Raw genomic sequence first — 25,968 nt, forward strand, 5'->3', positions numbered from 1 at the left:
AGTGACTTGGTTCTTCTTTCCTTTTTTGGTAAGTTTTGTGTGGTCCAAATTCAATTCCATGTGGGGTAGGGTGTTTTGTGTGGTCCAAATTCATTTCCTTAATTTTGATGCCAAAAGAAAGGGAACCAACACTCAGACTAAGAGGGAGTATTGTTTAATTTACAAAAATATTCTTGGTGTTATTCTTTCCTTAATTACCATATTTAGAGAATTAATGGTGTTATTCTTCCCTTAATTAGCTAAAAAAACCATTAATTAAATATAAATATTAAATATGGAATCCTACGTTTAACACTTTCTATGAGATAATAAATATAGAGGAGTACGGAGCACATATTCCATAAATTAATCCAAATAAAATAAAAAAGACGTAAGGAAATTCCATAAAATACAAGCCCATATTCCATAAAATAGCCGTTATCATGTGTATATATACACCAGACAGATGCACCTTTTATGTTATATATCAAACTCTTTTAAGCTAGCAAGGGAGAAGTAATTTGGACGAGGTAGTACGACGAGTTCCCGACTGACCACATACACAAAGATTGCCGGTTAGTATTAAACCTTTCTTTTAATTACACATAACTATTTCGTATTTTTATAGTATAGCAGTTTCACATAAACGTTGTTGCAAAATCACGTTCTTTTTAATCGTGACTGCCCATATAACTACAACTATTCTTAGACTTACTAGTATTGCAACTGACATTTCCTTGCAATATAACTGCAGTGTAATGAAGCAAGGTTAGTTGACATTAGACTTATTAGTATTGCAATTTCCTCGAAATATAACTGCACTGTAATGGTGTGAACTTGGATAAAGATCAAATCGCGTGAAAATTGTACCCATTATAACATGAGATTACTCCGACTTTGGGTGTATCCGGTTTACACTAAAATAAGTCCAATGTTTTTGCAAAACACCAATAATTAGCACTTACAGATTGAAGTTTGTCTATGTTTTGCAGAACACCAATAATTAACCAACCTGTTACATTGAAATCAACCAAGAATTATTATCAGAGAGCAACACTGAATTATAATGGGTTGCTAACTTGGTACTCCTACTCAAGAGCTTCAACTGGAGGCTCAGGAACCGGCTGGTCTGAGATTCATGGGCGCTGATAAGAAATTCACAGCTGAAGTGAATGCCATTGGTCTTACACATCACAAGAATTTAGTTCGGTTTTTAGGATACTGCAAGGAAGAAGATAAGCGTTTGCTGGTATATGAGTACATGCCCAATGGTACGGTTGCTGATTATCTTTTCTGTGATTCAAGGCCAAGCTGGCTAACCCGTATCCACATTGCCCAAGGAGTTGCTAGAGGGCTCCTGTATTTGCATGAAGAGTGTACCACTCAGATCATCCATTGTGATATTAAGCCACAGAACATACTTGTTGACAACCATTACAATGCTCGAATCTCTGATTTCGGGTTAGCTAAGCTTCTGGTTTTGAATCAAAGCCAGACTAACACAGCAGTCCGAGGGACCAAAGGATATGTTGCTCCTGAATGGTTCAAGAACAAGCCGGTGTCCATGAAAGTTGATGTGTACAGTTTCGGGGTTCTGCTGTTAGAAATCGTGAAGTCAAGAAATAGCTGGAGACCAGTGCTGAAGTTGTTGCTAGCACAAGAATTATCGTTGTAGGTAATTTTTTTCTGCCCTATTCAATCCATTGAATTGTGTACATATTCCATTTCGTATAATTCCATTTGATTTTTATACATTTTCTATTTCACTCACCATTTTAGGAGGCAAATCTTTAATTCAGTTTTTGCACTTAAATCCGGGATTCTAATTTTTCGGATTAAATGTTGTTTTATCGGAGAGAAATAAGCGAGGCCCAGGAACTGACCAGTGACCACGGCTGCGCTTAGTCTGGTGGCCAAATGTGCAGAAAATGTAGCAGGGCTGTTTAGTATTTAAACTCTCAAGTTCTTGAATTTTTAGGCGATTTATAGAACTAAGAGGCATCAAAAGGCTAGAATGTGAAGTTAGATTTAGAGGATGGGAAGTGGAGATGGCCAAACAGGTAGTATAGTCTCGAATGAATGGATGTCGGGAAAAAAGTCTTGGTAGCTTTCAGGTAATTTAGAGACTACCTCTATCTCCCTTGTCCTTAGGTTGCACAAAATAATCCAATGTGGAGAGATGGTATAGATAATATCCGGATTAGTTGGATGGAAGCTGATCGGTTTTCCCGCATGTCTGTCTCGATCAATAAGGCTAACAAGGCGACGATTACAAGGGATCCAATCTTGCACCTTGATACTATGTTGTAAGGACCAACTGCCTGTTTTAAAGTCTTCAAGGGCCCAAACTCTGTATGTTCCTTCAGACTCATCACTTAGACACATATACAACCGCTTGTGGAACACGCCAAAGGTTGACAACTGCAACTCCATGTCGGAAATAGGTAAAGGGAGAGAATCACACTTAATAACATCATTGCCATCAACAAATGGATCAAAGGAAATTATGCACTCGTCACAGCGGAAGTAGTATTTTCTTTCAATTATAAAGTAAGAACACATGTGTGCAGGTCGGCAGCTCAAAGGTAATGACAAGACTACAGAGCGCCACATGCCTCCGGTATGAGGTGAGAGAAGGAATCCAGAGAACTCGGTGACATTACCGAACGTTTGTAGGATAACAACGACACAAGCAGAATAAGCATCGTCGATGGTTAAATTTCCTGTGTGACTCCTAGAGTAGTATGGATCGCAAACAAATCCAATATGTATAGCTGGTCTTGGAAGATATAGGGTAGGGATAACAAATCCATAAAGTCTAGCTCGACTTTTAAGATCTAGGGTAGGGAGCTCAACCCATTGCTTAGTTTCAACATTGCCAATGTAGAGCTCCATCGTCTGATACATGAAACAATATTCGTCTTTACTGTACAGCAACAAGTCATTACATGATCCAACAACCGTAATATTATGTGGTAGACTATATGATAACCTCGGGAGAGAAGACACGGACACGTTTCTGGGATTGTATATGGGATCGTTGAAACGAATCATCAACCCTTTCCAAATATCTTTGTTAGGATATATTTCGATTGCAGAAAAACGGTCGTCTGACTTACGGACCACTAGACCAAATGTTCCATCATTTTTCATTTTCATCTTTTCAGAAAAGCCATTTATATAAGAATAAGGAGCACAATAGTTTTTACCGACTTTATCATCAACAAATCGTGTAATAAAGAATGGACGGGAGACCAGTGAAGCCCAACGCTTGCAGACGGCCTTGCAGGTTACAACATTCTTGTGATCCGGGAGTCGACATAAAATTTCCACCAACAACTCATCTACCAAATAATCCAATAGGAGTATGTTTTTGCGTTTCGATGGTACTTCTTCATTAACCATTGTTGCTCCTAATAATTTCAACACCTAAATTAACTTTATAGGAAAACATACATAGCATCCTCACATCATACAAAATCAGAAATCTAGCTAATAGCACTAATAGCTTCACAATATAAAGTCAGCTTAATAATTGTTATGGTATAAAATCGATCTTGGGCTTCGAACCATATGCTTAAGCTTTTGGTTCGGATAGCTTCTTGACATGGTGTCAGAGTCGGTGTGACCAAAAGGTCACTGGTTCGAATCTCACCCCCTCAATTTTAAAGTGGAATATTCACGTGGCTAGGAGTGGTCTGTAGTTGCTTCACACTTCAAGCCCAATAGGTATTTGTGTGAGGGGGCGTGTTATAGTATAAAATAAAGGTCATTGGTTCGAATCTCCCCCCCCCCTCAATTTTAAAGTGGAATATTCACGTGGCTAGGAGTGGTCTGTAGTTGCTTCACACTTCAAGCCCAATGGGTATTTGTGTGAGGGGGCGTGTTATAGTATAAATCGATCTTGAGCATCAAACCATAAGCTTAGGGCTGAGATGTAACTAGAGACTTCCACATACCTGATGCTTAATATTCCACTTTAGAAATTTGAGGCGGTTAAATTTGAACCCGTAACCTTTTAATCACAATACCATGTTAAAAAACTACCTCAACCAAAAGCTTATTCAAGGCAGAAATTTTTAAAACTGCCAAACAAAATAAGATGGCAATTATCAAGATCAAGTTAATGGTTCAACGAGGTAAGGATCATGTTACCTTTAACGAACCCGAGCGTAGATGAATAACGAACCCGAGCGTAGATGCAGTGGCGTCTAATACCCTGGGCGATCACGGGCGGCGGAACCGGGACTCCAGTTTTGGCCACCGAATTTATAAGCTTTACCAATAAAATTCAGTACAAACCTTGACGTGTACTGCACCGGATGAATAAGGGTATTGTTTAGATGGCAAGATCAATTTATTGAATTTAATTTAATTATAATAGTAATTGCGAATTTGCAATACTTCGAGCATGATTGATTATGTTGAAGATATGCATCGTATATTAGTATATATAGAGATATATTAGGAAAGTTTAAAGTTAAAGGGTGTTATTATGAGTTTAAAGTTTTTAAATTAGGAAATCAAGGTTACAATTAGATTAGGAATTAGGAAATAATAATAATAATTCATTGGAAAAATATATGGTACGACTATTGACGAATCAAGGTTAGGAAATCGGTTTCCAAATATTTGGATTTTAGGTATATATATATATACTCCATACCGAAAATTCTTACGTTCTCCCAAAGGACGTCCTCCCTACATCCAAGGAAGATGACAAAAATGGGAATTAAATATTGTAAAATCTTCCTTTGGGTGTAAGGAGGACGTCCTCCAGGAGAACGCAAGAATTTCTCTACTCCACACATACTAGAGTTGATTGATGTAAATTAGATTTCGCGCAATCAATGCGTGGTATTGATAGAGTTTTTATTTTTTTATTACTTAGTCATGCTAAATTAACACCCCATTAATTTTTCATATTTCTCGTCATTATATTTTGATATGAGAAAAAAAAAATTGTAAAATTATTCAAGAATACTAGGTAAAATTGGACTGTAAAATAATAGTGTAATCTCATTAATTGTTCATTTTTTCTGAAAACTAATCCAGAGATTTGAGTAATATGGCTATATGAATAGTATGAGTCAAGTTATTCTCAAATAATAGTATCAATAAAAGATTTAATAGTGGTAGTTTTATTTTATTTATACTTTAACTAAAATATTAATTATAGTTTAATGTTTAGTGAAAATTATATACACTACTACAGATACAGGCTATAACAACGGTTAAAAACCGTTGTTATATATAAAAGCGGACGTTGTTAAAGCGTCCGTTGTAAAAGGTTTCCAAATATTCGGGATATATATAAAACAAAAATTCTTGTGTCCCGGAGGACCGTCTTCTTACACTTAAAGTTAATTCACCAAATAAAATATTATAATAATCTCCTATTTACTAAATGAATAGGTGAACTCGGAAATTTTCCCTCCAAAAAGCATCTTTTTAAATAAGGAAGCTATTGACTAATAAATGTAATTAATAATTAAAAAATGTAATTTCATTATATAATTTTTTCATTAAAGTTAATCTTTTCTTCAAATTATATAATTTTCACTAAACACTAAACTATAATATTTTATTTAAATTATAAATAATATAAAATTTTAAACTATTAAATCTTTTATTAATGCTATTATTTGAGAATGACTTGACTCATACTATTCATGCTATGTATAAACAAAAATATAAATCGTTTGATTACTTTTATAACAAAAAAAATTGAGAGAATTTATAAATTGGAATCACTAACTTCGTGGTATAAAAAATACTTTAAAAAAAATACATTTCAGCACATTACTCAATTCTCTTGAATTAATTTATAGTTTTTTTTATTTTTATTTTGCTCGAAATAAAATACAATAACGAGAAAAATAAACAATTAATGAGACGATACCACTATTATTTCACAATTTAATTTCACTCAGTCTTCCGGGTTACAATTCAATTTTTTTTTCTCATATCAAAACATAATGACGTAAAAAATGAAAAATTAATAGGGTGTTAATTTAGCATGATTAAGTAATACAAAAATAAAAACTCTAAAAATACCGCACATTCATTGCGCGAGATCTAAATTAGATCTATATAAAATTGGTAAATGTGAATAGTAAAGATTTTTTTTTTCTCTTAAACAAGTGATTAGGAGTTTATGATCTACTCATAAAATAAAATTATCCTTAGTACCGGAATAAAAATTGCCCCACCCAATTATCAGTATGGTAATTTTGATCAACACCGAGAAAATACTACTCCCTCCGTACTACATTAATGGTAGCATGGAGAATCTTGTCACTATTTATGGTCGTAGGGAATCTTTGATATTATGCTTAATCAATAAGACAAAATATAGTTATGTGAGATCTTGGTTGATTTATCGTCATGAATGCTATAAGAATATCAATTTTTTCTAATTTTTAATAATGTGTAACTAAAATATTCACGTTGCAAAACGTATCTTGATAAACGTGAAAAAGTCAATATTATCATTGGTGTGGTACAAATGAAGTATGAATATTACCAAACATATTCTCTCCATTATCATACTTCTAATCAACTAATTCCGATATCTCTCCTTACTATAAAATGAACTCATTTCTTGTGTTCCTATTATGCTTCACTCTTGGGGGTGTGAATGAAACGAGATAGCTCGCGAGCAACTCGAACTCGGTTTGGTCAAAGTTTGGCTTGGGCTCGGCTTAAAAGTTTAACGAGATAAGTAGTGTACATACCTTCAACAAATACCTTGAAAACATATTTAGTGTATAAAATTGTACAAAATATGATGAAATGTTAATTTGAGTTTTGACGGAGAAACAAAATTAAAATCTAATTTATAAACTTTAACAAGCTCGGAAAAATACACATATACTCAAAAACAAATAAAGTTTAAGGTAATAAGCTCAGAAAAAAATAGGCAAAAGTAGCAAATTGCCCCCATATATTTTGTTATTAGAGCAAGTTCAATGGTGAGCTATAACTTTCTAGCTTGGTAATTTCACATCATTTTCTGAGCTATTACCCTTAAATCATTCCAATGGTAAGCTATAAGTTTCTAGCTTTGTTTTTTTAATAATAAAAAAAAAAGAATAAATCAAACCTAAATTTTAATTAGCTAATTTTCTATTGGTTAATTTGTGATAGTGGGCTCATTCAAGCAACTAGCTTCATTAAGCTAGTTGCTTATGCCAAGCCATTCCACATGACCATCTCCAATGGTGTAGCAACCAGCTTGCAATTTTAAAAAATTGCAAGCAAGTCCCTAAGCTACACCATTGGACTTGCTCTTAAGAGCATGGTGTCACGTCTTGATTTCTTCGGGTATGAAAAAGACGTGTGCCCTCGTGCCAATACCACGAATTGGACGAGTCAGGCAACCTCCAAACAAAACAAGTGTCACTACGGTATAAATTTTGAAGGAATATATAATTGGACGAGGCAAAAATGAGGTATCTACTTCTTTGCTATTTGAACAAAAATTTTATAGACATTGTATGACAATAACTCTACTACTTTATTCTCAAGTTATGTATTTGGAGCTTATATAAGACATTACTGAACCTTGCCTTATATTTTCTACGGAATGTCTATTACTCCGTAGTAGACAATGAATTTTGAGTTATGTATGTATTAGATGTTCAGAACTTCCCTTTTGGAATATTTGCTCGGCACAAATTCTTGCTTGCTTGTGACGGAGATACCCGTCGCAAACTTGCGACGGGTCGAATAGTACCAACCTTTAAGCAAATGGGTCGAATAGTATTGATGTGAATTGATGATTGCTTTTTGTAGGTTGCATAGTACTTGTCTAGGTGTGTACTTTATTAGATTATTTTAATCACTCTTGATTTTCCAACCCATTATTTTAACACATTAAACACAAAAACACAACACAAACTGACGATTGATTTCTCAATCCATCAGCTAAATTTGATACTCCATTATTTGTTATTTTTTCTCATTCAAAGTTCATCATCCTCCCTAATTCCTCCTTTTAACTTTCTTTTTCCAATAACACAAATAACCTTCCTAAAAATACAAATAAGTTCCCTTTCATCTTCAACTTATCATCGTCTTTATCTATTCTTCAGTCAAAAACCAACATTCCGATGGCAAGGAAGACAATGACTATTTTACCCCACCCAAAAGGTATTCTTATTTTTATTGTTAACATTACTATTAAAATGCATACACCAAAATATTACATTAGTTAAAGATATGAAAAAATCAATATAAAAGAAAATTTTTAATTTATTTTGTTTACATTTGTTGAAGATATGAAAAAATCGATACAAAAGAAGAATCTTAATTTATTTAATTTGTTCAATCAAATCTCTACATAGAAGAATCTTCATTTTTTGTTAATTATAATTGAAATTTTTGCTTGAATGTCCATAGGATGTTAGGAGTCATAGTACGATTTGTTGTTAATTCGGATTTTTGGGTGTTTTAATTTTGGTTTTTTCAATTATACGGATTTTTTTGTGTTTTAATTTTGGTATGTTCCATATCTTATTACATTTTAACTATGTGACCATTTATGACTTATGCATATATGGTAACATATTACGGAGTATATCGATGTGATGATAATTTATACTTGTGAATTGTATATTTGTCACCAAATTCTTTGACAATGTTGCTAAATTGAGATGGTTTCATATTTTGTTACAAAGGATATATTTTTGACTACTTGTAAATATAGCCTAGCTTTGTTGATTATTAATAATGAAAATGTTACTGAAGATGGTCTCATATAAAGTTAAATTATCAACATGGTGAACTATTTGGCAAAGTTATGGAGTACTATAAACTGTAACCAATTATCAACTGTTTGTGACCAATTCTGCCAATTGTATAATGGTAACATTGTTTTATTTACGTGGTGACAGAATGTATATATTTTGATATTTCATGTCCAAATGAGTCCACAACTGAACGTGAACCTGCCACTTAGGATCCCAAGTACAACCAAAGCTACACACGCATAACAATCAGAAAAGGTCAAAAAACCATGGGTGATGCTGCAAAGGGTGGAGGTGGTGCCAAGAAATAGTAATTTGGTGTTTTGAGGCTTTTATTTTGGACATGTTTGATGTTTGTATTAAAACAGTTGTTAATTAAGTTGTATGTAAAACTATGACTTGTATTTCGTGTTTTGGGAGCTTATTTCAATATATTCACATTTAAATAAATGAATTACTTATGGCATTCTATATGTTAAATAATGTTATCATTTTTGCACAAACTGTTACAATTAATATTGGTAACATAATGGATAAATATGTAAACAAGTTGTCATTTCTCGTGTACTACTTATGGCACTATATTTTAAAATTATGTCCATATCTTTTATTAATATGTTAACATAAAAAAAAAAAAAGAATTACCTATGACATTATATATGTTATCATTTTTGCACCAACTGTTACCATATTAAAATTGGTACATAATTGATAAATATACAAGCAAGTTGTTATTCTTTGTGTATTACTTATGTCAGTGTATTTTACAAATTATGTTCATATCTTTTGTCAATATGTTACCATTAAAAGAGGAATTAGACATGGCATTGTATATGTTAAGTAATGTTCCAAAGTGTGCAATCTTTTACCATTTTGAAGTTGTTACCAATGGCAATGTATATGCCTATAACGTTGACATCTTTATCGATTATGTTAACACTCTGAAATGTTGGAAATAGAGGCTTTGAGAGCCTTTTTCTTAGTTTCCATTTGTCCCACATTGGTGAGGAAGTGGGTGTTTTATGGGTTTATATAACACCCCTTCCCTTACCTTATCACTAGTGGTCATGGGGAGTCTTTTGTAGAGACTTTGCGAGGTGCTTAATTCAGCTCGCACACGCGTGCCCGTGCCCGAGCCCGGCCCGGATCGGGATTCGGGATTTGGGATTTGGGATTTGGCAATCGCCTGCGGCGGGCTTGGCCTATCTTTTTGGATCCGCGTGAGTTTGTTTTTGGTTGTGTGCGGTTTTTTGTCCCGATTAAATCTGTTGAATTAGTCGATCAACGATTTGTTAGTGGGTGAGATAATTTCTCCCACTACTACCAAATTTGACTCTGCTTTTTTCTTTGGAGTCGGTTTCTGGCTCTTCTGCTATTATAAATAGCTGCCCTCCCTGCCACAATGAAATACAACAAAAACAATACTCTCTTCTTCCTCTCTCGTCTATCTCTATACAATTTCTGGGTTAAGTAAAATCGTTCCAGGTCTTACAAACTCGAGTGGGCGAGTTTGTGAGGCAGCAGTAGTGTAATCCTTGGGGACTACCGGTCGTCGCTGATCGCCACCACGGTCGCACCGGAGAAATAGTTTTTTAAGGCAGCGGTTCCGCACCGCGTCACTACCAATTCCTCTTTCGGTATTTCTGATTCTGATCTTGGTTTTTGCTACTGCTTTTCCGTATTAATTAATTACTATTTCGGTTTTTAGTAATTAGTTCCAACATGAAATAGGTAACATATTGGCAAATTGTGCGAACATTTTTTAGGGACTATGCCTTCCAAAAGAACATGTCCAAAATAAAGTTCCCAAAAATCAAACACAAGTCATAGTTTTATTTCAAACAAAATGAACAATGTTTTAACAAAACCATGAAGCATGACCAAAATAAGCCCCTCCAAACATAAAATTATTGTTTCCCGATATCACTCTTTTTCGCTCTCGCGTAGGTGTAGCATTGGCGGTGTTTGGGTGCAACGTAATATGAACATTTCCACGCGCTATCACCCAGTCCTGCCCCACCTTCCTTTACTAATGCCCTTATCGCAATCACCTTTTGCTCGTTTTACCTTTCTTTACTACTCCTCCAGTGCACTTCTTGCTAAACTTATGAGAAAACTGATAACATATCAAATAAAACTGGTAACATATAATGCTCAGAAACTACACAACTGGTGGTAGTTTATCATATGTATAGTCTACATACTGGACACGGGTTAGTAACTATCGACGACGTTTTCATTCTAAAAGACGATTTTGCCCTCCACATCTCACCAACTCTCTCTTTTTTCTCTCTAATTCAAATTCCCCCAAAATAAACCCAACTTCCACCACCACCACCACCATCTAGCCGGCTACCGCCACGCCACCACCAGTCCCACCACGCCACCGCCACAACCAGGACGTCGGAAAAATATTAGAAGGCTTTCTTGGTAGAATTAACATAAAATGAGTTAGAAAAGGAAAAACACGCAAATTGCAAAAAAGGAAACGAGAAATTACTGACTACGGCTGCTTGGATTATGGGTGTAAATTTAAACCTTGCCCCTCAAAATCTAATCTACTCTTTTCCTAAATTTGTAATCTCTAATTGCAGCAGAGTACGTGAGATATTAGATGCATTGGAGGTAAAAAAAATTTGTCTGAGATAATGTTTCTGGAATGATGATGGTGCAAACAACCATTCTCAATGTTACATCCATGACAAACATTGATTCTCAACGTTTGCACCATGGCAAATGGCCATTCTCAACGTTTCACCCATTGTTAAACAATGAAACAGCACGTTTCAACCATGGCAAACGATGATTATGAACGATAATTATAAAAGATATTTATTATCGAATTTGAGAGGTTAAACGGAAGAGGAAAACAAAAACAAGTTAATTGTCCGATAACTATAAAACATATTTATTATCGAATTAGAGAGGTTAAACGGAAGCTAAAAAAAATAAGTTAATTGTCCGACCATGGACTGAAAGTTGATATTCAACAATCGATCCATGGCCAAACAATGAGATTCATTGTTCAACCATGGCCAAACAATGATACCCAACAATCAACCATGGACTGAACAATGAATCTCATTGATCAACCATGGCAAAACAATGGTGATGAACGTTTACCATGGGGAAACGTTGGGCAAAACGTTTACCATGGGCAAAACGTTGGGATTCATTGTTCGGCCCATGGTTGAACTTTGAATCTCAACTTTTCGCCCATGGTTGATCGTCAAGTCTTATTTTTAGTCCATTGTTTGTATAATACGCAATAAAAACACGTAATGTTTACTCTAATTTAGTAAATACGTAACGTAATTCAACTAACGAATAGATTAATTAAAAAGATTAAGTTGTTTATATACCGGTGATTGCGGATCCGTCATGCTAATTGTTGTTTGTAATTTTTAAAATTGTTGTTGGTGATTTTTTTTTTAATTTAATTAGTTTTACTTGAATTTGAGAGAATTTAGTTTAGAGAGAGAAAGTAGTGCAAGGGGAATTTGAGAGAAAACTTTTTAGAGAGAGAAAGTCAAAAGGACAGTTATCGTCTTTTTTATGAAAAACGTCGTCGATATTTACTAAAACGTCGTCGATATAAATCAGCCCCCTATCTTAATTGACCCTAAAAAATCAGGCTCGTTATATGTAGGATTTTTTTGTCAAACACAACTATGACACACAAAATTTTCAAACACCACCTTTAAAAAAAAGGTTTATCAAACACAACTTTTAATATAATTCTTTTGTCAAACACGACATTTTTGCGGAATTCCGTCAACTTAAAGCATTTCCTGACCACTTGCAATTGGGTGACTTTCAGTCAATGTTTGAGAGAGCAAACGAGGTCGATTTGAGATGTTTTTGGACTCGTTGAAAAGGTGGAAGTACTTGCTTTCCAGGAGTTGTCAACACAGTGGTCAAAGGTGGCCTTATGTGGGGTCGATTTGTGTGTGAAGTAAGGCTGGTAGTCTGGTATGTAGGTAAAGAGAAATGTAAGGTCTGGGTTTACAGCAGGTGGTCAGTAGGTTTTTCGTGGATCTTTTACTGGGTTATGATGCTTTGTTTGGTCTGAAATTTAGTATGTAGGTAGAGGGGACTCTAATATAGGTCGTAGTTGTGTTGTTTGTCGTGGTGGTTGGTTGTAAGTGGTGGTTTAAAGGGAGTCAAAGTTTCTCACGTGTGAAACACATAAGTGACTAGAAATGTTTTAAGTTGATGGAATCCGGCCAGATTGTCGTGCTTGGCAAAAAATTTATATTAACGATTGTGTTTGAGAAACTTTTTTTTAAGGTGGTGTTTGGACAAAAAAAAAAGTTAAAGATTGTGTTTGACAAAAAAAAATCTTATATGTAGAATCGCATTTTTAGATCGGTTTCATATTGTCACATTTCTTTTCTTACTGATTCCGAGTGTATTCGGTTTCAATGCTGGTAGTTGATACTACACTACTATAAAGGAAGCTACAAAATAAGATATTTCTAAAATGCTCAAATAATTTTTGTACTAAATAAAGAGATCTCACAAAAAAAAAGAATTGTATGCTAAACTTAGAGCTACCGGAAGTGGCGGCTCTAGGGATTGAATAGAGGGGGTGCAGAAATTTTACACAATTAAAAGACTTTTAGTACGTGGCGGCGAAATTAATATTAATATAATAAAATTTCATACATTTCACATACGTCTTTCCTAAAGGATGTCTTTTTTTAAAGGATTTTTTTAATACGAGGCTATCAAACTGACGCAAAATTAGAATACGGAAAAAACATTGATTATATACCAAACAAATAATTCTTTTTGGTAATTTTTTTAATAATGATGGGACATATTTAACAAGAATTTTATAATTACAATACTAAAACTACTTGTTATATTAGGGAGAGAGTATTTAATTATTTATTAGGCCTATTTTGTACAATGATAGGTGAAAAATAATTAAAAAAAAAAACACACAAAAATTGTTGGTTGTAGTAATCGAACTCATGACCTCTAGGTAAAAATAAATGCTTCTTACCACTGAACCAAACAAATAACATTGAAATACATTGCACAATAATTTATTTATTTCTGACTTTGAGGGGGTGCGGCTGCGCCTCCTGCACCCCTTAAGAACCGCCCCTGGCTACCGGCAATAATAGGTAAAGTAAGGGATTGACAATTAAGAAGGAAATGTAAATTTAATCGTGGCACTAATAAAAAAATTCTTCTTACAACCTTAATATTAACATAATCATAGTGGCAATGGTATATTTTCCTCAACAATGTCTATACGGAGTATAACATAATCATATCTACAAGTACATCACTAAACATTATAAAATGTCGATATTAATCATTATTTTATTTTTTGGAGAATAACTAAAATACATTTCATCATATTTTGTTGGATAAGTGGTAAATTTTAGGACTCAAAAAGCTCATTTAAGCCTTAAAGCCCAATTTAGCCTAGGAGGGTCGGACTTGGACTCGCTAAAAAGGCCCACAAATTTGGCCCAGACCAGCCCACCACACACATATAGGCCATTTTTGTCATCCAGGCCCTACACAAGCTCGAATATGCCCAACACATGATCACCTCTAATTTAGATCAACCAACTTTGGTATATATAAATAAATATATATATATGTGGAAAAATTACAAATAATTACCACATATTTCGTTTTTTTTTTTTTTTTTACAAATTACCACATTGTATTTGCGTTTTTACAAATAACACCCAAACCTCATAATATTCCCCCAATCACCACTGTATATTTGCCAGAAACATCGTTTTTCTGTTTATCGTATATTATAACAAAATATAAGTCTGAAGCGCAAAACTAATGGACTCAATCCTCATCAGAGTCATCACCCTCATTTCGGAGGATCCATTTCGCCCTCTCCTAAAAATCAGACGGATCGTTATAATTACCAACACAAATATAACACAAATTAGATAAAAATTGTTCCCTTAATATCAAACCTAAATCAAGGTTTACCATATACAAACAGTCCTAAACAAAAGTGTCCAAAACCATAGATGACTTAAAAAAAGTAGCACTCAAGAACTATGAATTACGCATGCACAACCTTGTGACAATTATAGTCACATGGAGCAAAATGACTTACACTACTATACCTATGATCATCATGCAAATATGTTTCCTAGACTTATACTAGTACTCAACACATTATGCTTCTTTCCTACTATCTTTTGACTATCCAACTACCAAAGAAAAAAAAAACAAAAAGATGAAATAAATCAATTTAAATTCATATGGTAAAGAAAGAATGCAACAAAAGGATAAAGTGTGTTAAGAGTAAAGAATGAAATGTCACCTTCAAATTATTATTTTGGCCTAAAAATAAAGGTACATAACAATTGAGATCTTTGTACAAGGAGAAGAAACATTTTCAACTATTCCCACTCACATCCACCGATTTCTTAGTCTTAGTGGTTGAGTGTTGTCAAAATGTTCAAGTTTTGTTGAGGTCTTTGAACCCCAATGGCGGATTTTAGTATAGTTTTACGGAGTTCTGGGGAATTCTCTGATTCTTCGATAAGCAATAAGTGAATTATACATCTGATGTATTACATCAGATTGTATAGCATTAAGATAAAAATTTTGAGTTTTAATTTAAATTTTTTGAGTTTTATTATAAAATTTTTGAGTTTATTTATTTAAACATTAACTAGTGTAGTTCCCGTACTATAGTACGGTATTTATTAGATTGGAATAAGATTATTTGTATAACTTGAGTGTACTTTTAATTAATGTTTTAATATACTAAGTATAATACTCCGTATTATTAAGAAATAGAAAAAAAAGTTTACTTACCATCAAAGAACACATTAAAGTACGTTTGTTTTGTCTTAAACTGTTAATAATATCCTATAATGTTAAATCATTATATGCATCTAATTTAGTACATTAATAATACATTAAGTAAGATATCAGATCTCTAAATAAAACGCGTATTATTCTTATAAAGTAAACCAGTAAAAAACGATATACTACGGATGTTAAAAGACGTTTACAAATTATTAAATTACATTTTCACTTCTTTTTTCCAATTAATATAGCTAATTAGTGGTGGTGTAAATTCACAATGGCCCACCATCATTAATTTAGTGAGAAATTGAGAATGAGAAGATTTGAGCGGTAGAATACAATAGCGGGTCCCTGCAGCTTGAGTGTAATATTAGAAAGAAATATACCGTATAATTTGCAACTTGAGCCCAATATTCATGTTGAGCGGGAATAGTTGAGCAGGATTTTCCTAAGTGTATTAATTTTTTAGTATATAAGGGATAAATGTGGATTGATATGTTATAAAGATTGCATAATATATTTGGAGTAAAAGGATATGAGATTATTTTTTTCGGATTTTATCTCTGATGAATTGATATAAGATATTGTATATTGGGGGTAATTTATTGTGATTCGAGATATTGTGATTTGAGATTTTCGAAATAATATTGTTAGCATTGCATAGTTTGAGGGCAAATTATAGTTTATTTCTCTATAGGATTGTATAATTAGAAAAATCAAAGCATAATTTATTTCCATGTATAAAATTCCAAGAATCATCACGTTAGAATTTTAGTAATGATGCCAAATAAATGCAATCAATTAGTTTAAGTCGATGGCCCAACTTAGAACGTGCTTTGTACTGTTTACAATCCACAAGGCAGGCCCATCAAAGTGTGAAAACACTTTGGCGGGAAAATACTAAGAGAATTTTATTCTCTTAGTAGTAGGGGGGATCTGAAAAATTACATTATAACTTAAAAAAATTACATAGAAGCTCAGAAAATTGTAATTTTTGACGTCATAAAACTAAAATTTAATTTATAAACTTTATAGAACTCAAAAAAAAAATATACAAAAACTCATTAAGTGTGAGGTAGTACATCCGATGTACAATCCTTTTTCTCTTCGATAAGGAGATCTCATAATTTGACATATAAATGACATTAAATTTTGTTAACTCGGTGTTTCGAATTACAAATTAAATATTCGAAACCTAGTCATTTATATAAGGCATGATAACATTATATCAAAATTACACTCTATAGTACCTAAGAAACAGAACCGGAACCAAATTACCAAATTACTAAGAAAATTAAACTAGTTTATTAGATCAAGGCTTTGAACTTCAAAAATTAAAACCTTGATGCAAAATCGTTACTATATACTCTCTCTGTCCCAGTAAATAATTTATATGAGCTTTGTTTTATAAGGAGTAAATAAAGCAAATGTAAATTATCAGTGGAACGGACAGAGTATTAGATGTCTTCTAGATTACCATTTCTTATTAATTAAATGTACATTCAAATTTATAGGGTTGACATTAAACACACTTATACACATGTAAAGCTATGAAGAAGTACACCGGCCGTATGACACTACTAAAAGTGTGTTTTAGGAGACTTATGTATGACTTAACTCCAATAATTGGACGTACCGGTGAACTTTGTGCATTTGTTTGCAAGATAGTCAAGTGTTAGTTCAAGAAAATTAGTGTATTAATAAAAGAGTGGCTTTAGCTTTATAATCTTACATTCCCTTCTTTGAATGTTTCAAGATTTGTGTTAGACTATTGTAAACATGAAATAATTACGTATATTAGTGACTCCAAAAAAAGTACTACTCCGTATAGGCGTATATATCATATATCTACCATGTAAATAAGAGTAAATATGAATCACCAAGATGTTGTTATCAATTTATCATAATAATATGTATAGCTTTTAACATTCTTTTAAGGGACTCGGACTCAGTCACCACTACTTACAATTTCTCAAGATTTTGATAATAAACATACCTTCAATGGACAACAACTATGACCTATTTATTCAAACGGGTGACGATGTGACATTATGTTCTTTGATTTATTTTTCATCGACTTTTCTTTTTATCTTTGTTTTCTTTCTGAACTTATATTATTACCATACATAAATATTAATTATACTTTAATAGTAAAATGATTTTTTTGACTTTAAATTCTCTACGTAAACTCGTACACGAGTATAGTATTTCTACCCTCTATTATTATGAAATTAATCATTCATCATACCACCATGTTAAAATGATTACTTAGGTTATGATAATGCATAACAGAAACTCAAGGTCTTTAGTGTCAAACAGCTGAAATAACATCATTTTTACGTTGATAAAAAAAGATGACATTATTATATGATATAATAAGACGACCCAAGAGACCCATCATCTTTAATTGATCCAATGATTATTAACAAATCATATTCGTATATGACCACACACCACTGAATCTCTACTAATCTCCGATCCTTTGGGATTTATTTCCTTTTATTGCCTTTTTGATTCAAATTCTCTAGGACAAGATCCTTGAGCAAGAAGGTCCCATTTCCATTTAAGTATGTATCCCATACTAAAACAGACAGTTTTTAGTGCCTTAGTGGGAAATTAAAGAAGATGAACGATGGGTGATCGAGACTATTTAAATTCAATTCAATATTAATTTAATGTTAATTGACTAATTGATTGAGGTTCGTGTCGAGATAACTAGTCATGCATATAATCGATGGAGGATCTTAGTTATGACTTATGTTGAGAGGGTATTTGAACCTCGTTAGTTTTTCGTATTCCAGTCTAAAGTTATCATTTGACCACCTTATTGACTCAGTTTCCTTCAAGATCTGCCATTGTAAAACGATTATATTCATATAGGCAAGATATAATATTTGAAAACTTCTGGTATGTTTTTTCTCTTTTTGGTTTATACTATTCGGTTTAGTCTGAATTCGTGCCGGGTAGGACCACTAGAGCGATAAAACCCTCCCTCATACATGGGCCCTTTTACTGTTTACTGCAAGATCTGCCATTGTAAAACGATCAAATTTATACAGGCAAAAGACAACATTAGAAAGGCTTGTTGTATGTTTTTGTTATATATCATCCGGTTTAGCCTGAATTTAAATTGATTAGGAGTTAGCTAAAACTACTAAAATGGTAATGTTCTTCTTGTTAAACCTTAACAATGCTGCATTTTCAGGTCTCAAATCTAAATCTCGATTTAAATTAAAATAACGGAAAATCCTCGCGGTGCCCTTGAAATTTGATATTTTGCCCGAAATACCCAATTTTTTTATCCGGAAAACTTTAAGAGGCTATAACTCGTGTCTACGAACTCAGAAAGTGACGATTTTTTTTTTCCAAATTGATTATCTTTCTGAAAACTACGACTTGAAAAAAAATTGTCGAGTTTAGAATTCGTGACCAAGAGATATGGTCACACAAAGTTTGTTCGGTAAAAAAACTTTGACAAACAAAAACTCCTAGCCACGGGATCCAAATACGTCAATTTTTTTTCAAATCACAGTTCTCGGAAAGATCATCGATTTGAAAAAAAATTATCACTTTCTAAACTCGTAGATACGAGTTATGGCCTCTTAAAGTTTTCCGAATAAAAAAATTGAGTATTTCAGGCAAAATGTAAAACCTCAAAGACATCACGTGCATTTTCCGAATAAATAAACCGGTACAAGTTGATCTAAACTACTCATAAATAGCAGCAAGTTTTCCTTGTGACGGGTATATCTGTCACAAGCTTACGACGGGTCAAATAATATCCACATGGTAGATAAGACAAAAGAGAATGTTAATCCTAGACAATTTGTTTTTGTCTTATCTCTCCCATGTGGATTGTATTTGACCTATCGCAAGCTTGCAACGAATATGCCTGTCACAAATGAGAATTTGTGCATGAATGCACTATTGTATGTAAACATGGGTTATGTTGGGCCGACGTCAAGTCATCGGTCAAACTACAAACTTGCCTAATGTTATCTTTAATTAAATTAATTGCTAAGTTGTACACCCTTACTGCCTTACGAGTTACGTCTACATGTGTATCACACTTCTCTTACATAAATTTCAAACGGATATATATATATGACTATTTTATGGTTAAGTATAACCGCAATGGTACCAACAATATTACAACTTATTCTAACTTGTTTTTCATTATTGATCACATAATTCAGCCCCCTCAAATGACCTCTGTTGTTTCACAAAATTTGTGTGACTACTTTATCTGACCCAAGAAACCGTCCGGAAGATTTACAGACCATTTTGTTCCGAGAATCTGAAATCCCGAAACCGTGTATTATAATTTAAATTTGAGCGGTTTGGGAGGTCGTGTCAGGTAATGTTTATTTTCCTCCCACCGTTTGCACCACGTATCTGGGGTCGCTTCATGAGTTATCATATTCGATTTCAACCGTAAATAACAAGTTATAATCTATTTTTAAGGAGTACTCGATTTTCGTCCCAGACTAGTTTATCGCATGCCGCCATACCGGCACACTCAAATGTCTTCTGTTTATTCTCAAAATTTATGTGACTGTTTTATCTCACTCGAACAGTCTTTATGAGATATAGACATTTTTGTCCTAGGACCATGAAATCCCGAAAACTGTGCATTACACACTTAAATTTGAACCGTTTGGGAGATTGTACGGGTCATGTTTCTTTTCCTACCAGTTTTTCTACCACGAGTCTAGGGTCGCGTCATGAGTTACCGTATTCGATTTCCAGACCTAAATAAAAATTATTCGTCTATTTTTAAGAAGTATTTGATTTTCGTTTGAGACTCGTTTATCGTGTACCGGCTCCCTCACATGATCTATGTTGCTTCTTAAAATTTGTGTGGCTACTTTATTTGACCCGAGAAATCGTCTGTACGATTTAAGTTATGTGGTAAAAAAAACTCCTAGGAAAAGAAACATGACTCGTACGACCTCCCAAACGGTAAATTTGAGCCGTTTGGGAGGTCGTACCGGGTCATGTTTCTTTTCCTCTAAATTTTTTTACCACGAGCCTGCGGTCGCTTCTTGAGATATTATATTCGATTTTCAGCCCTAAACAAGAAATATTCATCTATTTTCAAGGAGTACCTAATTTTCGTCCGAGAATCGTTAATCGCGTACAGGCACCCTCAAATGTCCTCTTTTCCTTCTAAACATTTGTGTGGAGGCTTTATCTGACCCGAGAAAACATCTGAATGATTTACGGACATTTTTTTTTCGAACCTTAAAATCCGCAAAAACGTGTATTATACACATAAATTGGAGCTGTTTTGAAGGTCGTAACGGGTCATGTTTTTTTTACTCTTAAGTTTTTTCCACCACGAGTCTGGGGTTGCTTCATGAGTTACTGTATTCGATTTTCAGCCCTAAATAAGAAGTATTCATCTATTTTTAAAGATTACTTAATTTTCGTCCGACACTCATTTTTCGCGTACAAGCACAATCAAATGTCCTTTATTCCTTCTCAAAATTTGTGTGGATGCTTTATCTAACCCGATAAACCATCTGTAAGATTTACGGACATTTTTGTTCCGGGGCCCTGAAATTCCGAATAACGTGTACACTTAAATTTAAACTCTTTGGGTGGTTGTACCGGGTCATGTTTCTTTTCCTCTATGTTTTTCCACCTTGAGCTTGGGGACGCTTTATGAGTTACCGTATTCGATTTTCAACCCTAAATAAGAAGCATTCATCTATTTTTAAGGAGCACCCGTTTTTCGTCCGAGACTCGTTTATCATGTACCGGCACCCTCCTCAAAATTTGTGTGAGTACTTTATCTAACCCGAGAAACCATCTGTATGATTTACAGTCATTTTTATTCCAGGGCCCTGAAATTCCGAAAAACGTTATTATACACCTAAATTTGAGCTGTTTGGGAGGTCGTACCGCGTCATGTTTCTTTCCCTCTAAATTTTTCCACCACAAGCCTGGGTTCGCGTCCTGAGTTACTGTATTCGATTTTCAGCCCTAAATAAGAAGTATTCAACTATTTTTAAGGAGTACTTAATTTGCGTCCGACACACGTTTATCGCGTAAAAGCACCATCAAATGTCCTTTGTTCCTTCTCAAGATTTTTGTGGATGCTTTATCAGACCCGATAAACCATATGTATGATTTACGGACATTTTTGTTCCAAGCTCTGAAATCCCGAAAAACGTGTATTATACACTTAAATTTGTGGCGTTTGGAAGATCGTACCGGGTCATGTTTCTTTTCCTCTAAGTTTTTCTACGACGAGCCTGAGGTCGCTTCATGAGTTACCATATTCGATTTTCAAAAATAAATAAAAAGTATTTATCTATTTTTAAGTAGTATATGGTTTTCGTACGAAACTCGTTTATCGAGTACCGACACCCTCAAATGAACTCTGTTTTATCTTAAAATTTGTATGGATACTTTATCTGACCCGAGAAATCATCTGTATGATTTACGGTCATTTTTGTTCCGGAGCCCTGAAATTCCAAAAACATGTATTATACACTTAAATTTGAGCTGTTTGGGAGGTCGTACCGGGTCATGTTTCTTTTCCTCTAAGTTTTTCGACCACGAGCCTGGGGTCGCGTCATGAGTTACTGTATTCGATTTTCAATCCTAAATAAGAAGTATTCATCTGTTTTTAAGGAGTACCTAATTTTCGTCTGACACTCGTTTATCGCGTACAAGCACCATCAAATGTCCTTTATTCCTTCTCAAAATTTGTGTGGATGCTTTATCTGACCCGATAAACCATTTGTATGATTTACGGACATTTTTGTTCCGAGTCCAGAAATCCCGAAAAACGTGTATTATAGACTTAAATTAGAGGCGTTTGGGAGATCGTACCGGGTCATGTTTCTTATCCTCTAAGTTTTTGTAATACGAGCCTGGGGTCGGTTCATGAATTATTGTATTCGATTTTCAGCCCTAAATAAAAAGTATTCATCTATTTTTAAGGAGTACCTAATTTTCGTCCGACACTCGTTTATCGCGTAAAGGCACCCTCAAATGTCCTTTGTTCCTTCTCAAAATTTGTGTGGATGATTTATCTGACGCGATAAACCATCTGTATGATTTACGAACATTTTTGTTCCGAGCCCTGAAATCCCGAAAAACGTGTATTACAGACTTAAATTAGAGGCGTTTGGGAGATCGTACCGGGTAATGTTTCTTTTCCTCTAAGTTTTTCTACGACGAGCCTGAGGTCGCTTCATGAGTTATTGTATTCGATTTTCAGCCCTAAATAAGAATTATTCATCTATTTTTAAGGAGTACCTAATTTTCTTCCGAGACTCGTTTATTGCGTACAGGTACCCTCAAATGAACTCCGTTCCTTCTTAAAATTTGTGTGGATGCTTTAACTGACCCGAGAAACCATCTGTATGATTTAAGGACATTTTTGTTCCGAGCCCTAAAATCCCGAAAAACGTGTATTATAGACTTAAATTAGAGGCGTTTGGGAGATCGTACCGGGTCATGTTTCTTTTTCTCTAAGTTTTTCTACGACGAACCTGAGGTCGCTTCATGAGTTACCGTATTCGATATTCAACCCTAACTAAGATGTATTCATCTATTTTTAAGTAGTACATGAATTTCGTACGAAACTCGTTTATCGCGTACCGGCACCTACAAATGAACTCTGTTTCATCTCAAAATTTGTGTGGATACTTTATCTGATCCGAGAAACCATCTGTATGATTTATGGTCATTTTTGTTCCGGAGCCCTGAAATTCCGAAAAACGTGTATTATACACTTAAATTTGAGCTGTTTGGGAGGTCGTACCGGGTCATGTTTCTTTTCCTCTAAGTTTTTCCACCACGAGTCTGGGGTCGCGTCATGAGTTACTGTATTCGATTTTCAGCCCTAAATAAGAAGTATTCATCTATTTTTAAAGAATACCTAATTTTCGTCCGATACTCGTTTATCGCGTACAAGCTACATCAAATATTCAAATGTCCTTTATTCCTTCTCAAATTTTGTGTGGATGCTTTATCTGACTCGATGACCCATCTGTATGATTTAAGGGCATTTTTGTTCCGCGCCCCGAAATCCAGAAAAACGTTTATTATAAACTTTAATTTGAGGCGTTTGGGAGATCGTACTGAGTCATGTTTATTTTCTTCTAAGTTTTTCCACCACGAGCCTCGGTCGCTTCAAGAGTTAATGTATTTGATTTTCAGAACTAAATAAGAAATATTCATCTATTTATAAGGAGTACCTAATTTTCGTCCGACACTCGTTTATCGCGTACAGGCACCCTCAAATGAACTCCGTTCCTTCTCAAAATTTGTGTGGATGCTTTAACTGACCCGAGAAACCATTTGTATAATTTACGGACATTTTTGTTTTAGACCCTTAAATCCGGAAGAACGTGTATTGCGGTTAAACTTGAGGCGCTTGAGAGATCGTACGTGGTCATGTTTCTTTTCATCTATGTTTTTCCGACGAGCCCGGGGTTGCTTCATGAGTTATAGTATTCGATTTTCAGCCCTAAATAAAAAGTATTCATCTATTTTTACCGAATACCCATTTTTTGTCCGAAACTCGTTTATCCCGATTTTTGTCCAAAACTCTGTTTCATCTCAAAATTTGTGTGGATGCTATGTCTGACCTGAGAAATCATCTGTGTTATTTACGGTCATTTTTGTTCCGGGTCCCTGAAATCTCGAAAAACGTGTATTATACACATAAATTTGAGCTATTTAGGGGGTCGTGCCGGGTCATGTTTTTTTACTCTAAGTTTTTTCCACCACGAGACTGGGGTCGCATCATGAGTTACTGTATTCGATTTTCAGCCCTAAATAAGAAGTATTCATCTATTTTTAAAGAATACCTAATTTTCGTCCGACAGTCGTTTATCGCGTACAAGCAACGTCAAATGTCCATTATTCCTTCTCAAAATTTGTGTGGATTCTTTATCTGACCCGATAAACCATCTGTATGATTTACGGTCATTTTTATTCCGCGCCCCGAAATCTAGAAAAACGTTTATTATACACTTTAATTTGAGGCGTTTGGGAGATTGTACCGAGTCATGTTTATTTTCCTCTAAGTTTTTCCACCACGAGCCTGAGTCGCCTCATGAGTTACTGTATTCGATTTTCAGCCATAAATAAGAAATATTAATCTATTTTTATGGAGTACCAAATTTTCGTCCGAGACTCGTTTATCGTGTACAAGCACCTTCAAATGAACTCCGTTCTTTCTCAAAATTTGTGTGGATGCTTTAACTGACCCGAGAAACCATCTGTATGATTTACGGACATTTTTGTTCCGAGCCCTGAAATCCTGAAAAACGTGTATTATAGACTTAAATTAGAGGCGTTTGAGAGATCGTACCGGGTCATGTTTCTTTTCCTCTAAGTTTTTCTACGACGAACCTAAGGTCGCTTCATGAGTTACCGTATTCGATTTTCAACCCTAAATAAGAAGTATTCATCTATTTTTAAGTAGTACAAGAATTTCGTACGAAACTCGTTTATCGCGTACCGGCACCCTCAAATGAACTTTGTTTCATCTCAAAATTTGTGTCGATACTTTATCTGACCCGAGAAACCATCAGTATAATTTATGGTCATTTTTGTTCCGGAGCCCTGAAATTCCGAAAAACGTGTATTATACACTTAAATTTGAGCTGTTTGGGAGGTCATACCGGGTCATGTTTTTTTTCCTCTAATTTTTTCCACCACGAGCATGGGGTCGCGTCATGAGTTGTTGTATTCGATTTCCAGCCATAAATAAGAAATATTAATCTATTTTTAAGGAGTACCTAATTTTCGTACGACACTCGTTTACGCGTAAAGGCACCCTCAAATGTCCTTTGTTCCTTCTCAAAATCTGTGTGGATGCTTTATCTGACCCGATAAATCAACTCTATAATTTACGAACATTTTTGTTCCGAGCCCTGAAATTCCGAAAAACGTGTATTATAGACTTAAATTAGAGGCGTTTGAGAGATCGTACTGGGTCATGTTTCTTTTCCTCTAAGTTTTTTACGACGAACCTAAGGTCGCTTCATGAGTTACCGTATTCGATTTTCAACCCTAAATAAGAAGTATTCATCTATTTTTAAGTAGTACAAGAATTTCGTACGAAACTCGTTTATCGCGTACCGGCACTCTCAAATGAACTTTGTTCCATCTCAAAATTTGTGTGGATACTTTATCTGACCCGAGAAACCATCAGTATAATTTATGGTCATTTTTATTCCGGAGCCTTGAAATTCCGAAAAACGTGTATTTATACACTTAAATTTGAGCTGTTTGGGAGGTCGTACCGGGTCATGTTTCTTTTCCTCTAAATTTTTTCACCACAAGCCTGGAGTCTCTTCATGAATTACTTTATTTGATTTTCAGCCCTAAATAAGAAATATTCAAACAAGTTAGGCCCGTCTCGTAAACCGTCTTACAAAACTCATCTCCTAAAATACGA

General features: G+C 34.3%; 2 protein-coding genes across 2 annotated transcripts; one reads left to right on the top strand and one right to left on the bottom strand.

Annotated features, from left to right (window-relative positions):
* The first annotated feature begins 1,117 nt into the window (after positions 1-1,117).
* On the top strand, positions 1,118-1,654 carry LOC141649941 (G-type lectin S-receptor-like serine/threonine-protein kinase LECRK1). Its single transcript, XM_074458608.1, has one exon. It carries the CDS (start codon positions 1,118-1,120, stop codon positions 1,652-1,654), a length of 537 nt encoding a protein of 178 aa, XP_074314709.1.
* A 312-nt stretch (positions 1,655-1,966) lies between these two features.
* Positions 1,967-4,405, bottom strand: LOC141646450 (uncharacterized). Its single transcript, XM_074454335.1, has 2 exons — positions 4,135-4,405; positions 1,967-3,392 (listed from the first exon to the last, which is right to left on the bottom strand). The coding sequence occupies exon 2, from the start codon at positions 3,382-3,384 to the stop codon at positions 2,008-2,010; it is 1,377 nt and encodes a 458-aa protein (XP_074310436.1). The 5' UTR covers positions 3,385-3,392; positions 4,135-4,405; the 3' UTR covers positions 1,967-2,007.
* Between the last annotated feature and the right edge of the window lie 21,563 nt (positions 4,406-25,968).

Source organism: Silene latifolia, chromosome 3 (assembly GCF_048544455.1).
Source record: "Silene latifolia isolate original U9 population chromosome 3, ASM4854445v1, whole genome shotgun sequence".
NCBI classification, from domain to species: domain Eukaryota; kingdom Viridiplantae; phylum Streptophyta; class Magnoliopsida; order Caryophyllales; family Caryophyllaceae; genus Silene; species Silene latifolia.

Coding starts and splice junctions, on each gene's coding strand:
- LOC141649941 (XM_074458608.1), top strand. CDS start 1,118: ATGGGCGCTGATAAGAAATTCACAGCTGAAGTGAATGCCATTGGTCTT.
- LOC141646450 (XM_074454335.1), bottom strand. CDS start 3,384: ATGGTTAATGAAGAAGTACCATCGAAACGCAAAAACATACTCCTATTG.